The sequence below is a fragment of the Erinaceus europaeus genome, chromosome 9, assembly GCF_950295315.1.
Source record: "Erinaceus europaeus chromosome 9, mEriEur2.1, whole genome shotgun sequence".
Classification (NCBI taxonomy): Eukaryota; Metazoa; Chordata; class Mammalia; order Eulipotyphla; family Erinaceidae; genus Erinaceus; species Erinaceus europaeus.
In genome coordinates this window covers 122648134-122665914 of record NC_080170.1, presented here as the reverse complement: position 1 = coordinate 122665914, position 17781 = coordinate 122648134, and the positions used below count along the sequence as shown (strand labels likewise).

At 50.0% G+C, this 17781-nt stretch overlaps 1 protein-coding gene across 1 annotated transcript in view; it reads right to left on the bottom strand.

Annotated features, from left to right (window-relative positions):
• Window positions 1-13928: 13928 nt before the first annotated feature.
• DOP1B (DOP1 leucine zipper like protein B) overlaps window positions 13929-17781 on the bottom strand; it is a 75776-nt gene continuing 71923 nt past the window's right edge. The window contains exons 34-35 of the mRNA XM_060198677.1: window positions 15425-15554; window positions 13929-14630 (exon numbers count right to left, since the gene is read on the bottom strand). Coding sequence (XP_060054660.1) covers window positions 14376-14630; window positions 15425-15554 — 385 coding nt within the window. The 3' untranslated portion in view covers window positions 13929-14375. The remainder of the gene's footprint in view (window positions 14631-15424; window positions 15555-17781) is intronic.

Genomic DNA, 17781 nt, shown 5'->3' with positions numbered 1-17781 from the left:
CAAGAAGCTATCAGACAAGTAGACAGTGAAGAAGCAGCCAGAATTTTAATTAAGCGACCAGTGTATGAAAATGCAAACTGAGATTGTAAAGGAATTCTTGGGCCACTTGAGGACCTAGATTTAAGTGTTGATCAGATGATAAAAGCATGCACTGAGGTACAGTCTCAAACCTGTAAAGTACATGTTATGGCTACATTTAATCAGGCCACGTATGTGGCGGACTCCATAAAGCCCATGCAAAACAAGGTTTGTTTTAAATGTAGTAATGAGGGCCATTTACAAAAGATTTGCAAAATGAATCTCAAATGGTTTAATTACAAGGTATCTGGAGATGACAGATATTTAAAACCTCCCTTAACCAAATGCCCACTCTGTAAAAGTGGCTTTCACTGGGCAATCCACTGTCCATCCAAGGCTTATGCAGGAGACAATTCTCTGACAGATTACAAAAAGCGGGGTCCTGCCCTCCAGCCCGCAGAGCTATGAGGACTATTGGGTGACTCTAGGATAGTCGCTTACTACAGGCATGAATCTTAATAGATTGCTTAACTGTGTAACTTGTCTTTAACCTTCTAGTCTCTAGGAGAGTGGTTTATTCGAGTATGAGGTATGTATGTATGTATTGACACAAGTTTATCCTAAAACCATTGTTGATCGTGGTAGGCTGTTATACACACCTGAGTCATTTAACCAGAAGTGAAGGAATGGAAACTGCATCCACCAGTGTTGGGTGTCCTTTCCCCATAGCTTTTACAGATGTTTTGCTACTGTGCTCTAGTTAACCTCTCTAGTTCAAGCACATTCTAGAACCTAAGTGTTGAGCTCTAATTAAATGACTGGATATTTCTCTGGTGTAGCATGAGTCATTGTTTCTTTATGTCTAGACTGGTGTGACTCCTCCCTTTATGGGTGTTTAACTCAGTATACCTTTTTAATGTTGATCCTGAAAAATGGATATTTTACACATCCCTCAGTTTGCTAAATCGAAATGTATCCTATCTCTGTGGACACTGTTACAGGCTTTATATGCGACCTCTCCCACAGAAAGCAACCCATGTTGGTGAACACTTTCTCTGCCTTTGCTGCTGAGGTGTTCCTTATTAGACTGACTCTGACCCCGCTAGATGAGTAATTGTGGAAGGCCATATGTACCCTTAAAGGGCTGTTTCTCAGACATGAACAGAATACAAGGAGCTTTATATATATTAAATTTTGTACTGCATAATTCTAATCAGATAGCTGGTAAGTGTTACTTTTCTCCACAGAGCTATTTCCTCTCCAGCGGATGCCTCGTGATTAGTCTAGTCTTTGTGACTGAAATAAAGTCACCAACTTGAGGCATAGGGTGTGTTTGTTCTCGTTTCTCATTCACAGGTCCTGCTTGGACCCATACTGAGCAGATAAGCCCCTCTCATCTGTGAACTCCTCACCAGAACACGAGCTGACGCATAGATTGCAGCAGTCCAGCACCCTGCGAATGCCACGATTGCCACCCAGGAACTACTTGAACTTGGGGACGCCACTGTAAGCTTCTGTTCTGAGCCTCCCTGAGTGATGGACCATCTCTGGGTTAGACACAGATACTAGACCACAGGTCTTCAGGCTAACAGGGCCTTATCTGATACCTAGTTACTGTGCCCACACTCTGGGGGTGAAGGCAGAGCTTGCAGGGGGAACCCTAGAATCACTGAAGATTTGCTTATTTCTCCTGTGCTCATACAGACCGTACATCTTGTCCATGTCTATAATTAAAAGTGGGGAATTGTGGTGACGCTTTATGCCCTGACACAGTGCTGACGTCAGCTTTGGCGACAGGAGGCTGGCAGAGTGTGCAGTGGTCTGCGCAGGCGCATGGTGGCCTGTAGGTGAATCCAGACTGCTGCTGTGCAAAGCACTGTGGGCAGGCTGAATTGACTTAAAAGGACAGCAGCTGGAACTCTGGGCTGTCTTTGGCTGCGGCTCCTTCTCCTGCTCAGGTGCCCCAGGCCTCCATCCGCCATGGCTACTTCTCCTGGGAACTGAGCACGTGTGACTCTGTAGCCGGTAAACTTTGAGACTCCTCTACAGCCATGAGCACCTTAACCAGAGCTGATCATTGTTTGTCTTATGGGACTAAACTTTGATAACCATACTCAGACTTTATAGACCTAGTGTAGGCTTAACCCTTGATGATAAGTGCTTATTTTGCCTTTTACCTGTTTCACCCTAATACACTGTGTATTGATTACACCAGTTCCCAGCTGTTGGGTAGTATGCCAGCTCCCCCTGGCTTCTGCTTAACCAAGCACCGGTATGCCTGTATAGGGATTGGTTTGATCCCACTCAAAGCTGCGGTCTATTTATATAAATCACTTTTACATTTACATAAAGCACCACCCTCCCTCCAGGGCATTGGTGGTTCAGTGGTAGAATTCTTGCCTGCTCCGCCCCCTCTCCTTGTCAAACCCTGATTTTCACCAGTCACTTTTCTCTCCACCCTCTCTATGGCACATCCTGTTCACACCCTACTTGGAAAGTATATATATAAGGACAGGATTGTTCATTTTAGTTCAGGGTTTAGTTTTAGTTTAGTTTAGCTCGGCTTAGATTGTGCTGCGTCCTGCATGAATAAAGAGATACTGCGTACAGCTCAACCAAGAGTCCCGGGTCATCTGTCTCCAGTCAGTGAAGCTCAGCCCGGCACCCAGCTCCCGCTGTGAATTCTCCTATATGCGCCACAAGCAGCCCCAACCCCCATACCTCTTCTTAAGTTAATTTACAACACTACTGCCTGACTCCCTTTTTCTTTTTAACTTTTTAAAATTATCTTTATTTATTGAACAGAGACAGTCAGAAATCGAGAGGTAAGGGGTTGATAGAGAGGGAGAGAGACAGAGAGAGACCTGCAGCCCTGCTTCACCACTCACGAAGCTTTCTTCTTGTAGATGGGGCCTGGGGGCTTGAATCTGGGTCCTTGCTCATTGTAACATGTGTTCAACCAGGTGCACCACCACCCAGCCCCCGTACTCAGTCTCTCTACACATTCTTTTTAAAAAAAATTTGTTTATTTATGTATTTATTCCCTTTTGCTGCCCCTGTTGTTTTATTATTGTAGTTATTATTGTTGTTGTCATTGTTGGATAGGACAGAGAGAAATGGAGAGAGGAGGGGAAGATAGAGACGGGGAGAGACAGCTGCAGACCTGCTTCACTGCCTGTGAAGCGACTCCCCTGCAGGTGGGGAGCGGGGGGCTCGAACCGGGATCCTTACGCTGGTCCTTGCGCTTTGTGCCACGTGTGCTTAACCCGCTGCGCTACCGCCTCACTCCCTCTCTACACATTCTTAACCCTTTACTCTCAGTTATTCTGCTCTGTGTCGAACTCTTCTTACAGGAATACCACCATTATACTATAAACACATATTCTGAGGCTAAAATCTTGAAAATTCTCTATCACCACCACTGTGGTACATAAATATTTTTAAAATGACTTATTTTAAATAAATCTCTTAGAGGTTGAGTGGTGGTGCATGTATTATAGTGCATAAGGACCTGGGTTCAAGCCCCCAGTCCCCACCTGCAGTGTGAAAGCTTCACAAATGGTAAAGCAGGGATGCAGGTGTCTGTCTCTCTCCCTATCTCCCTTCCCCTCAAATTTCTCTCTCCCTCTCTCTTTTAAAGATTTTATTTATTAGAAAGAGGGGCTGGGTGGTGTGCCTGGTTGAGCACACATGTTCCATGTGCAAGGACCCAGGTTCAAGTCCCCAGTCCCCAGCTGTAGGGGAAAAGTGTCACAAGTGGTGAAGCAAGGCTTCAGGTGTCTCTCTGTCTCTCTCCCTCTATATCACCCCCTTCACTTTAATTAAAAAAAAAGAAAAAGAAAGATAGGAGGAGAGAGAAAGAACTAGACATCACTCTGGTACATGTGCTGCCAGGGATTGAACTCAGGACCTCAGCTTGAGTCCAATGCTTTATTCACTGTGCCACCTCCCAGACCACAATTTCTCTCTATCCAATAATAAAATAAAGATTAAAAATGAATAAATGCATAATAAACTCTTAACAAATAAAAGTAAAATATTTTTTTAAATCTTTGTATTTTATAAACACATTTATTTTAAAAATAAATCGTTCTCAAAGGAGGCTCAACAGATCATTTTAAATGTTTAAAGCTTTAAATAAATCTTTTTGTAAATCTTTAAAATAAAAAAAAGTTATTTTTCTTAAAGAGCTCCCCATAAAACCGGGGCCTCAAAGGGTAAGAGGGGAGTTGAGGGTGGGGGTGGGGGTGGGGGAGAGAAGGTTACAGTGCTAGTCCAGCCATCAGTACCACAGAGCTGAATTTGGAAAATAAAAGGGATCAGGATCCAGGACTCCATTGCCGCCCTCCAGTCCTTTGACTAACTGAAGGCCAGTCACTGAGGCCTTTTTTTTGTCCTTATCAGAGATGAGGAAGGTGGGGAGGAGGATGGGGCCCTCACCTGTAGCTCTCCTCACCCCTGCTCCCCATCGGGTCCTCTGGGACACCCCCCCACCCCCACCCCTCGCTTCTGCCAGTTCAAAACACATAGTTGGGGAGTCGGGCGGGAGCGCAGCAGGTTAAGCGCAGGTGGCGCAAAGCACAAGGACAGGCAGAAGAATCCTAGTTTGAGCCCCCGGCTCCCCACCTGCAGGGGAGTCGCTTCACAGGTGGTGAAGCAGGTCTGCAGGCGTCTGTCTTTCTCTCCCCCTCTCTGTCTTCCCCTCCTCTATTTTTCTCTGTTTTTTTTTTTTTTAATTTTTAAAAAATATTTATTTTCCTTTTTGTTGCCCTTGTTGTTTTATTCTTGTAGTTATTATTGTTGTTCTTGATGTCATCGTTTTTGGATACGACAGAGAGAAATGGAGAGAGGAGAGAAAGACAGACACCTGCAGACCTGCTTCACCGCTTGTGAAGCGACTCCCCTGCAGGTAGGGAGCTGTGGTTTGAACAGGTATTCTTACGCTGATCCTTGTGCTTTGTGCCACGTGTGCTTAACCCGATTCGCTACCGCCTGACTCCCATTTCTCTCTGTTCTATCCAACAACAACGACATCAATAACAACAATAATGACTACAACAACAAAACAACAAAGGCAACAGAAGGGAATAAATAAGTTAAAAACAACATAGTGGGGTGACCTCAGTAGTACCTCTACCCCCACCTCCCCTGGCCGATTTGAGTAGCAATGAAGGGGACTTTTTTTTCTCTTCCTGCAGGAGCTGGTGAGACAGTGTCCTTCCTCCGTGACACTGGGTGGGGGGAGGGGGGGTGGTTTTGAGAATGAAGAAAAACAAGGCTGAGCTTCCAGCCCGCCCTCCTTGCCACCCACACCCATGGGTGAAGATAAAGCAGGCTGGGAGTTTCCCTCGGAGCCAAGCTCAGGCTGCCTTGCGGAGTCTGTGCATGGGTGCTGGGCTAGCGTGGGGGTGCCTCTTCATGGGCGTGTACTCTCTGGGTTGGAGAGAACTCAACTGGAGCCCAGGACATGAGGGAGATGACTCATGAACTAAGCTCATGGTGGCTGTGAGGCAATGCAACATTTTTACTGATCAGAGAGCCAAGGCTTTTAAAGGGCAGACCCGGAAGTGGCAAGTCAGAAACGGAAATGGCTAGGGAAGGGGTGGAGGAAAGGCAAAAGGGGCTGGGAAGGTAGGAGCTTCCTTAGCAACTGTTGCGAGGGTTTTAACTGGTAGGATTAATGTTACCCTGCAGGCAGGGAGGGTCTTGAGGGTAGAAAGAAGACAGATCAAAGGAATGGAATGGGTGGGGATCTTTCAGGCAAAACAATGATTATGTAGATAGGCCATAGTATCAGGAATGCAGGGTGGAGCAGGGGGAGCTGGCTTAATGTTTTAAGGAATGCCAGGCTCCTGGAGGCAGAAAAATGCAGGGTGCTTTGTGAGGCTCCTCACGATTTCCTGACTCGTGGGAAGGGAGTGATAGAGAAGGAGAGACAGAGAGACACCTGCAACATTGCTTCACCACTTGCAAAGCATTCCTCCTGCAGGTAGGGACTGGGGGCTCGAACCTGGGTCCTTGTGCACTGTAACATGTGCGCTCAACCAGGTGTGCCACCACCTGATCCTTGTGATTTCTATAACTCTTTATATATTTGTGTGTGTCCATCTTTTCTATGGTCCTGCCTTCACATTCACACCTACACCTGTCATGACTCTCAATGTTCTTCCTCTTTCCTCTTTCCTCTTTTCTCTTCAGGTGCTGATGGAATTGGGTTTTAGAGCCCTCTGGTCATCTTCCCCTAACACTTCTCCCCCTCTGGGAGCATGGACCAAAATTCTTTATGGGGTGCGGAAGGTGGGTTTCTGCCTTCTGTAATTGCTTTTCTGCTGAACATGGGTGTCGGCAGGTGGATCCATCCCCCCAGCCTGCTTCTATCTTTCCCTGGTGGGGCAGGGCTTTGGGCACAGAGCCTCTGGGTGAGGAATAAGATATTAATACAAACAAACAAACAATGAATGAATGAAGGCATGAATGAGTGTCTGGGCATCCCTGGGTCTCCTGTCAGGTTTCCTTGCACAAGAGCCTCGGGTCCTGGGTCCGAGAACTGACTGGTCTGGTCTCATCTTGTTTTCCTTCTTACACCTGAAATGGTCACATTCTCTTTACCCAGATGCACAGCTTGTGCAGCCAGAGGAAACTGGACATTTTGCTCTGTCTGGAAGATGCCCACCTTCCTGGCTGGGCAGCCTTGGAGGCTGCAGGTGTCACAAGACAGTCTATGGGCAAGGACCCAGGGCCAGAATCAAACACCTGGAGAGTCCACAGTCCAGCCCCAGCCCCTGCCCGCAGTCTGGTCCCAGAAGGTGCAGGAATTCAAGGCACCAGTCACACGCCCCACTCTACAGAGATTCTCTCGGGAATCAGAGAGACCATGGTCACCTCTGACCCTTCTTCCATATTCCCAAACACAAAGAGCCCAGCACAGCAGAGCTCTGCAGGGTCAGGGTGAGGTTTCGAAGCTGTGACCAGTGCTCGTCCTCTCATCAAAGGACTAAGTTTGTCAGGGTCAACCTCAAGCAGATTAGGAGCTAACCAGAGGTCTTGTTTATTTTAAAAATAAACGGTTTTGGACTGCTGGTGGGAGTGCACACTGGTGCAGCTGTTATAGAGAACAGCATGGAGAACCCTGAAACGAATACAAACGGAAATGCCTTATGATCTGGCAATTCCACTTTTAGTCATTTATCCAAAGGATGTGAAGATCCTGACTTGAAGAGATACATGCAGCCCCCGGCCCCTGCCCCCCACCCCATGGTCATAGCTGCACCATTCACAACAGTCAAAGGGTAGAAGAAGCTTATATGCCCAACGACAGATGACTGGATAAAGAAGTTATGGGATATAGACTCGATGGAGGACTACTCAGCCCTTAAAAAGACAATTTTGTGCCCTTTGGGGCAAAATGGATGAAACTGGAGGTGATTATGCCTAGAGAAAGGAGGAAGTGAAAGACAACTATCAGATGGTTTCACTCGTAGGTGGAACATAGAAATGGGAACACAGGAATTTAAAAGGAAAAAAAGGAGGCAATAGCGTAATAACTATGCAAAGAGACTTTCATGCCTGAGGCACCACCACAAATCAGTGCTCTGATTAAAAATAAAAAAAAACGGCCCACCCGTATCTATGACCTTGGGAGAACTATGGTGATTATTCGAGGAGGTGGGACACAGAACTGCGGTGGCGGGAGTGGTGTGGGACTACAACCCTATTATCTTATAACCTTGTAAACCACGAATGAAAAAACAAGCCAACAACAAAACAAAGTAGCTCAGGAATTGGCACGGTAGCTAACGCACTACAGTTACAATTGTAGGGCCCTGAGTTCGATCCCTGTCATATCACGCATAACTCTTTTTTTTTTTTTTTAAGATTTTTTTATATTTATTTCCTTTTTGTTGCCTTTGTTGTTTCCATTGTTGTTGATGTTGTCGTTGTTGGATAGGCAGAGAGAAATGGAGAGAGGAGGGGGAGACAGAGAGGGGGAGAGAAAGACAGACACCTGCAGACCTGCTTCACCGCCTGGGAAGCGACTCCCCTGCAGGTGGGGAGCCGGGGGCTCGAACCGGGATCCTTAGGCCTGTCTGTGCGCTTTGCTTTATGTGCGCTTAATCTGTTGCACTACTGCCCAGCCCCCCTTTTAAATATTTTAATAGTTTTTATTATTGAATAGAGACAGAGAGAAATTGAGAGTGGAGGTGAGATAGAGAGGGAGAGACAGAGACACCTGCAGCCCTGCTTCAGCACTCATGAAGCTTTGCCCCTGCAGGTTGGGACTAGAGGCTTGAACCTGGGTCCTTGTGCACTGTCGTGAGTGCTTAACCAGGTGCGCCTCCACTTGGCCCCTGCTTAAGTCTTTACAAAATAGACAATAGGGGCCAGGTGGTGGCGCACCTGGTTAAGAGCACACATTACAGTGCACAGGGACCCAGGTTCAAGCCCCTGGCGCCCACCTGCAGGGGGAAGGCTTCACAGGCGGTGAAGCAGGTCTGCAGGTGTCTGTCTTTCTCTCCTCCTCACTGTCTTCCCCTACTTTCTTGATTTCTTTCTGTCCTATCCAACAACGACAACATCAATAACAACAACAATAAACAACCAGGGCAACAAAACCAGGAATAATACCCTCTAGAAGCAGTGGATTCATAGTGCAGGCACTGAGCTCCAGCGATAACCCTGGACGTGGGTGGGGGAGTGGGGGAGGAGTTTAAAAAAATAGCTGTGGGCGGAGGGTAGATAGCATAATAGTTATGCAAACAGACTCTCATGCCTGAGGCTCCAAAGTCCCAGATTCAATCCCCCTGCACCACCATAAGCCAGAGCTGAGCGGTGCACTGGCAAATAAATAAATAAATATAAATTAAAAAGTCATTCTAAGTGGGAAGGGGGGTGGGAAGGAGGAGAGAGAGGCGGTATACCCAGTTGAGTGCACGTAACGACTCGCAAGGACACAGGTTCAAGTTGCAGAATGGAGCACTTCTGAAGGAATTTCTTTTAAAAAAAACATTTTTATTGGGAGTCGGGCGGTAGCGCAGCGAGTTGAGCACAGGTGGCCTGAAGTACAAGGACCGGCGTAAGGATCCTGGTTCAAGCCCCCGACTCCCCACCTGCAAGGGAGTCCCTTTACAGGCGGTGAAGCAGGTCTGCAGGTGTCTGTCTTTCTCTCCTCTTTCTGTCTTCCCCTCCTCTCTCCATTTCTCTCTGTCCTATTTAACAACGATGACATCAACAACAAGAACAACTACAACAATAAAACAAGGGCAACAAGAGGGAATGAAGAAATAAATAAAAATTAAAAAACATTTTATTTATTTATTATTGGATAGGACAGAGAGAAATTGAGGGGGGAGAGGGAGATAGAGAGGGAAAGAGACAGAGAGACACCTGCAGCCCTGCTTCACTACCCGTGAGGCTTTCCCCCTGCAGGTGGGAACCAGGGGCTTGAACTTGGGTCCTTGTGCATTGTGATATGTGTGCTTAACCAGGTGCGCCACCATGGCCCCCCCTTAAAGAATAAAAAAACTGGAGTCGGGCAGTAGTGCAGTGGGCTAAGCGCATGTGGCGTGAAGCACAAGTATCGGCATAACGGTCCCGGTTCGAGCCCCCGGCTCCCCACCTGCAAGGGTGGGGGGGTCCCTTCACAGGCGGTGAAGCAGGTCTGCAGGTGTCTGTCTTTCTCTCCCCCTCTCTGTCTTCCACTCCTCTCTCCATTTCTCTCTGTCCTATCCAACAACAATGACATCAATAACAACTACAACAACCATAAAAATCAACAAGGGCAACAAAAGGGGAAAAAAAAGAATAAAAATTGTATTATTTATTTATTGGATATAGACAGCCAGATATTGAGAAGAAGGGGGAAACAGAGAGGGCGAGAGGCAGAGAGACACCTGCAGCTCTGCTTCACCAGTTTTGAAGCTTGCCCTCTGCAGGTGGAGACCAGGGGCTTGAACCTGGGTCCTTGTGCATTGTAATCTCTTTATCTTCCTCTTGCCTCTCAGTGTCTCTGTTTCTATCCAATAAATAAGCTATTTTTAAAGAGAGAGAGACAGAGAGAGACAGAGAGAACGTTGTCAAGTCTAACTAGCATAACAAGCACTTCCTTCCTGCCCTGAGTGTCACCAAGGAGCCACTTATGGCCATTGGTCTCCCCCCCTCCCCCCACCATGTAGCCTCTAGCACTGTCTGTCTGTCCAGACACCTAGTGGTGCTGCATTGTTGCTCTTAGTGCTGACTTGGGACTCAGGTGGTCCCCCGGGGGCCTGAGGTCCAGGCTGGAACCGGTGGCAGGGGTCAGGGTCGAGCTATCTGTGCAGGGGGCGCTGGAAGTCACAGTGTGAAGCGCTAGGTGTAGGGACAAGCATCTGGGCTGGAGGTGGCTTCACTCAGACTTTGGGGACTGTGGCGGGCAGGGGGGAGGCTCACCACACACCCTGCCCTGGGGGAGGGGGACGTTCCACAGCAGGGGAGGAGCCCCAGACCAGCCTTTCCTTCATGCCTGAGCATGGACTGTTTTATTATTTTTTTTTAATATTTATTTATTCCCTTTTTTGCTGCCCTTTTTTTTTCATTGTCATTATTATTGATGTCGTCCTTGTTGGATAGGACAGAGAGAAATGGAGAGAGGAGGGGAAGACAGAGAGGGGGGAGAGAAAGATAGACACCTGCAGACCTGCTTCACCGCCTGTGAAGCGACTCCCCTGCAGGTGGGGAGCCGGGGGTTCTAGCCGGGATCCTTATGCCGGTCCTTGTGCTTTGCGCCACCTGCGCTTAGCCCGCTGCGCTACCGCCCGACTCCTAGCATGGACTGTTTTTACCTTATTATTTACTATGGATTGGATAAAGACAGAGAAAAATTGAAAGGAGGAGGAGATAAAGAGAAAGAGAGAGACCTGCTGCCGTATTTCACTGCTTGTGAAGATCCCCCCAGCCCCCGCAGGTGAAAACTGGGGGCTTGGACCTGGGTCCTTGCAGCTGTAACATGTGCTCAACCAGGTGAGCAACTACCCAGCCCCAAATATTTTATTTTTAATTGTTTTTATTTTCTTTGGATTGGAACCAAACCCCTGCTCAGCTCTGACTTGTGGTGGTGCTGGGGACTGAACCTGGAACTTTAGAGCCTCCAGCACCGAAGTCTTTTTTTTGCAGAACCATTGTGCTGTCTTCCCATCCCAGGATCACTAATATTTTTAATGTGGTGCCTAGGAGCCTTGTATGTGTGATTTCCGCTCCCAGGCTGACTTTTATTTTTATTTTTTCTTCTTCTACTTCAGCCAGGGAAAGGGACACCATTGCCAAAGAGCTTCTCCTGGTGCTTCATGCACTCCCATGTGGTGCTAGGGTCCAATTTAGGCTGCGTGCATGGCAAGGCTGGGTGAGCTACAGCAGAGGATACGTAAATTTCCCCAGAAGCGGGGAGCAGGCAGAACCCTTCAAGGAGAGTGTTTCCAGGGTGCTGAGAGCTGATGGGGCTGAAATGGAAAATGCTGTGCTGGACGTGACTGGGGACAGACAGCTGGTGGGGACTGGGGACAGCTGGTGGCTTCTCCTGAGGGGCCAGTGGGCGGACACGTGACTCCCCGGGCGTGAGTCATGGGACTGGGTTTCTTCCCTCTCTCACCTCCACTTAGCAGTGGAGCGGTGCGGGGAGTCAGTACGCCCAGAAAAATCCATTTGAGTTTGTTGTTCTCACTGTCACTGGGGCTTCACTGCTCCAGGCCGCCTTTTCAGATGCAAAGACAGAGGGAGAGACAGGGAGACAGACATGACATCAAGGCTCCCCTCAGCGTGGTGGGGGACAGGTTCAAATCTGTGTCGTGAACCTGACAAAACAAGTGGGTTGTCCTGGCTGGGTGGGCCATCTTGCCAGCCTTGTTTGAGGATGTGTGTGTGTGTGTGTGTGAGTGTGTGTGTGTGAGTGTGTGTCTGAGTGTGTGTGTCTGAGTGTGTGTGTTAGTGAATGTGTGTGAGCGTGAGTCTGAGTGTGTGTGTGTGTGTCTGATGTGTGTGTTAGTGTGAGTGTGTGGCTGTGTGTCTGATGTGTGTGTTAGTGAATGTGTGTGAGCGTGAGTCTGAGTGTGTGTGTGTCTGAGTGTGTGTGTGAGCGTGAGTCTGAGTGTGTGTGTCTGAGTGTGTGTGTTAGTGAATGTGTGTGAGCGTGAGTCTGAGTGTGTGTGTGTGTGTGTGTCTGATGTGTGTGTTAGTGTGAGTGTGTGGCTGTGTGTCTTGATGTGTGTGTTAGTGAATGTGTGTGAGCGTGAGTCTGAGTGTGTGTGTGTCTGAGTGTGTGTGTTAGTGTGAGTGTGTGGCTGTGTGTCTGATGTGTGTGTTAGTGAATGTGTGTGAGCGTGAGTCTGAGTGTGTGTGTTAGTGTGAGTGTGTGGCTGTGTGTCTGATGTGTATGTTAGTGAATGTGTGTGAGCGTGAGTCTGAGTGTGTGTGTGTCTGAGTGTGTGTGTTAGTGTGAGTGTGTGGCTGTGTGTCTGATGTGTGTGTTAGTGAATGTGTGTGAGCGTGAGTCTGAGTGTGTGTGTCTGATGTGTGTGTTAGTGTGAGTGTGTGGCTGTGTGTCTGATGTGTGTGTTAGTGAATGTGTGTGAGCATGAGTCTGAGTGTGTGACTGTGTCTGAGTGTGCGATTGTGTGTCTGAGTGTGTGTGTGTGTTAGTGTGAGTGAATGTGTGTAATAGTGTGAGTGTGGTGCTGTGTCACTGAGCCCATGTGACCCCGATGCTCCCAGGTCAAGCTCTTCACCCTTTAAGCATTTCAGAGAGTGGAGACAGACAAACAGAAGGAGAAAAACCTTTGCGCTGTCCCGGCCCTCTGTGGAACTTCCCCTGGTGCAGGTGATACTGCCACATGGTGCCAGGGTTCCAGCCTGGGGCCGCCGCATGGTAGGTAAGGCGGGTGCTTTTCCAGGGCGAGCCGTGTTCTGGCCCGCAAGTTTGAGCTTTGAAACAGAGAAGCCAAACTGAAGGACCCTTCGGGGCTATGTTCTCTTTCATATTCTGTCTCTGTCACAAGAAACGAGTCTGTAAGATGAAACGAAGAAGCAAACAACTGGTGCAGGTGAGCGCTGGGCTTTCCTGCCTGCTGCCCCCAAGCACTTGGCGGCGGCGGGGGGGGGGGGGGGGGGGGGGGGGGGGGGCCTTCCTCTGCCTTCTCCCTTCCTCCCTCTCTTCTTCTCTGCCTCATGGGAAACACTCGTCTATGTATTTGTTAAACAGAGCTTTACACAGTTCTTTTAAATAAGGAGCAGAGCGGCCTGAGGGGTGGTTCAGTGCTGAGTTTTCAAGAAGGAGGCCCCAGGGCCAGGTGGTGGCGCACCGGGCTGAGTGCAAACATTCACCACATGTCAGGACCTGGGTCCAAGCCCCTGCTCCCCACCTGCAGGGGGGAAGCTTCATGCGTGGTCAGGCAGGTCTGCAGGTGTCTCTCTGTCTCCTTCTCTATCCCTACTCCCCTCTCAACTTCTCTATCTAATAGATAAATAATATTTAAACAGGAAAGAAGAATGAGGTTGGAGTTCGGTCCTCTGGTGGCATGTTCCAGAGTGGTATCCTGCTTCTCTCCTTCATCCTACTCTCTCTCTCTCTCTCATTCATGACCAAGTACATCTTTAAATAGTGGACTAGCAAAATAAATGCTTTTTAAAAAAATTTCTTAAGAGGCAGAGAGAAAAGAGCAGGGGTGAGGCTCGAACCTGGGTCGCGCACAGGGCAAAGCTGTGCATTTTCCAAGTGCGCCGCCTCTCTCGCCCTGCAAGACAACACACCTCTAGGGTGAAAGGCTGTATGGGATGAGCTGGAAGTCGCTGAGAAACAGCCCTGGACCCGGACCCGCTCACCGTGACCTGGAAAGAGACTCTGGGGTCCCTTCATGCCGCCCTCCAAGGCCGCAGGAGTGCCGTGGTTGGATGATAGATTAATTTCATTTTATTCACATCCGCCGGGCAGGGAGTGAGGTGCCACACTCTCGCCTGCCTTCTGGGGGAGGTGTGTCCACTTGCTGCCCGACGTGAGCCTGCAGGGCACGGCGTGGCTCTGTCCTTGTGCAGCACGCCACAGACTGGCTGGCTTTTGAAGGCAGGAGGGTGGGGGCGCCCTGCCTGTCTCCCCTGGGCTCCCCCAAATATCCAGGGGGTGAATTATCAGCCCTTCATAGATTTGTAGGTTGTGCAGCCTTGGATTCAACCGACCAACATCTGAGCTCGGCTGAGTCTGTGAACTCAAAAGTCATGGGAAGAGAGAGACATACACACACAGAAAGAGAGAGAGAGAGAGAGAGAGAGAGAGAGAGAGAGAGAGAGAGAACCCTCAATGTCCAGTGGGCTTGTGCAGGGGCCAGCGGTCCATGCGGCTAACTCTCGGGGCACTCCAGGAAGTCCTCCTCCACGCACGCCTCCAGCCGGCTCAGGAGTGCAGAGCTGTTCAAGGTGCCCGGGTAGGACAGCCAGGGGGGGCCCGGGCCATCGGGGGGCTGCGAGCTTGGGGTCCTGAAGGCCCAGTTGAGGGTCTGGAAGAAGGGCAGTAGCTGCTTCAGGCTGGACACGGAGCGCTGGCGCAGAAGAGGGAACTCCTTCAGCACGCTGGTCTCCTCTGAGTCGCCCAGCTCCTGCCAGGGGACAAGGCGGGTCAGCCGGGGGCCCGAGAGGCTGCGACAGCCCCAGAGGTCACCAGATGGGGGGGATTCACCAGGCCCCTGTGGGGTGGGGGCTTTGTAAGAGCTCATCCTCGGTATTAATGACAGCGGCCCAAACTCAAATTCTATCTAGGTCTTCTCCTCCTCGTTCTAAAATAATGTTATACCATTGGGGGTAGGGTGGTGGTACACTGGGTTCAGTGCACACAGTGCCAAGTCCAGGGACTAACACAAGGATCCGGGTTTGAGTCCCAGGCTCCCCACCAGCAGGGGGGTCATTTTACAAGTGGTGAAGCAGGTCTGCAGGGGTCTATCTTTCTCTCCCTCTCTCTGTCTCCCCCTCCTCTCTGGATTTCTCTCTGTCCTATCCAACAACAGCAGCAGCAACAAGAAAAAATGGTAAAAAGGGTCTGGGCTATGAGAGATGTATTTTAATGTCCTGGTTTTTAAAACTATTTTATTTGATACAACAGAGAAATTGAGGGAGGGGAAATAGAAGGAGATAGAGGGAGGAGACAGAGAGAGGGAAAGAAGGTGGGGGGAGAGGGAAAGGAGGGGAAGGAGGGAAAGGGAAAGGGGGAGGGAGGGAGAAAGGGAAAGGGAGAGAGACAGAGAGAGAAAGGGGAAGGCTTGTGCCCTGCAGAGGGAGCTAGCTCCATCCTAAGACTTAAAAGTTTTAGGAGCTTTGAGTGGCCTGGAAGTCTGCTCAGCCCACCTCCTCCCCTCTCACTCCCAGGGGCAGAAACCTTCAAACAGGGATGTGATACCCCGTATTTCAACGTCAGGAGTTCCAGGATCTTGACGGTGTGGGGTTTGCATTCCTGGTGACTGTCCTCCAGCTCAGATGGGAGGGCGAGGCCATCGGTGTCCACTTCCGGGACGAACGCCCACCTGTAACTGCAGGGCAGAGACCCCTGGTCAGGCCAGCCAGCCCGGAGTCCACTAGCAGAGACCACCCTCTATTGACTAATCTATCTGCTTATTTCTAGACTGGAAGAGACCCCAGCATTGAAGCTGCCTCCCATGCAGGGGGCAAGGCTGGAACTGGGGCTGTGCACCTGGCAAAGCAGCGAACTATCCAGGTGAGCTCGTTCACCTGTCAAGAGACCATCTCTGCAGGGGTTTCCAGGAGGCCCGTCACGCGACCAGGTTGAAGTTCCTGGTCCCACGCTGCTGGCTTCTTTGGCTGGGTAACTACATTCTTTTCCTTTTCTTTCTTCTTTTTTTCTAGATTAATTTTTTTCTTTTCTTTCTTTTTGCATGTTTTATTATTTTTATTTATTGGATAGAGATAGCCAGAAATTGAGAGAGAAGGGGCGATAGGGAGGGAGAGAGGGGGGAGAGACAGAGAGAGAGAGAGAGAGAGAGAGACCGACCTGAGATACCGCTTCATCACTTGCAAAGCTTTCCCCCTGCAGGTGGGGACCAGGGGCTGGAACCCGGCTCCTTGTGCGCTGTGACACGTGCACTCAACCAGGTGCGCCACCACCTGGCTCCCTTCTTTCCTTTTTTTTTTTTTTTATTGCCACCAGGGTTCAGTGCTGTCACTATGAATCAACCACCCCTGTTGGCCATTTTTTCCTTTTCTGTTATGACAGAGAGAAACTGAGAGAAGATGGGGAGATAGAGATGGGGGAAGACAGAGAGAGGGCACCGGGTGGTGGTGCAGCAGTTAAGCGCACATAGTATGAAGCGCAAGGACGACACATGCAAGGATCCTGGTTCCAGCCTCTGGCTCCCCACCTGCAGGGGCGTCACTTCACAAGCGGTGAAGCAGGTCCGCAGGTGTCTATCTTTCTCTCTCCCTCTCTGTCATTTCCTACCCTCTCAATTTCTCTCTGTCCTACTCCCTCCCCCTCAAAAAATTTTTGAAAAAATGGCTGTGAGGAGCAGTGGATCAGCAGAGCTGGCATCGAGCCCCAGCGATAACACTGGAGGCGGGGGGGGGGGTTTAGAGAGGGGGAGAGAGACTTGCAGACCTGTTTCACCATTCATGAAGCGGACCCCCTGCAGGTGGGGAGCAGGGGCTCGAACTCCTGTCCTTGTGCATGGTAATAATGAGTGCTTTATTGGATATACTACCACCTGGCCCCCTAGTTTTTAAAAATGTTTTATCTATTTATCGGATACAGTCAGAGAAATAGAGAGGGAAGAGGGAAACAGAGGAGGAGGAATGAGAGAGAGAGAGAGAGAGAGACAGAGACGTGGAGCCCCCTTCCACGGCCTGTGAAGTTTCCTCCTAAAGGTGGGGGCCAGGGGGTTGGCCCCGGGTCCTTGCACACTGCATAACATTTGTGCTCTACCAGGTGCATCACCGGCTGGCCCCTCATTATTTCTTGGACAGAGAGAAGGGCCCCAGCCCAGGGGTTTGAGCTTAGCAAGGCGTGAGCTCTGCGGGGGTGAGCCATCCATCCACTGCCTCCACCCTCCCCAACTTTCTGCTTCCCTCTTTGTGGCAGGCAGCTTCTTATTTATTTATTTTTGCCACCAGGGTTATCCATGGGGCGTGGTGTCTGCACTACAAATCCACTGCTCTTGGTGTCCACCCTCTCCCCCCTTTTTTCTTTTCTATTTTTATTTGATAGGACAGAGAGAAATTGAAAGGAGAAGGAGGGACAGAGGGAGACACCTGAAGCTCTGCTTCTCTGCTTGTGAAGCTTCCCCCCTGCAGGTGGGGAGCAGGGCCTCGAACCCCAGTTCTTGTGCGTGGTGACGTGTGTTCTCAACTGGGTGAGCTACCGCCCAGCCCCAGCTGGAATTGTTTTTATGAGAAAGAAGAGAACAGGGAGCCCCGCTCAGCTCTGGCAGCGGACCACGCCCGCAAGCGCTGGGGCTGGGGCCTCCTGGGGTGAGCACCCTGTGCTGGAACTTGCTGAGTCACTGGGAAGGCCGCACCCTGGGCCCCACAAGCAGGCCTGTGCTCGCCCCAGGAGCCCTGGGAGCTGCTGTGAGGACCACAGACTCTCAGTGGCCTTCAGCTGGGGGTGGGCTGGGGGGGGGGGAGACGGGGAGACTCGGGCCTGGCTGAAGTCTCGGAGCAGCTGAGGCCAAGGCAACTGGTCTGTTCCACCGCATTAAACCAGGACACGGACTGTGCTGCTGGGGGTGGTGGGGAACTACACCC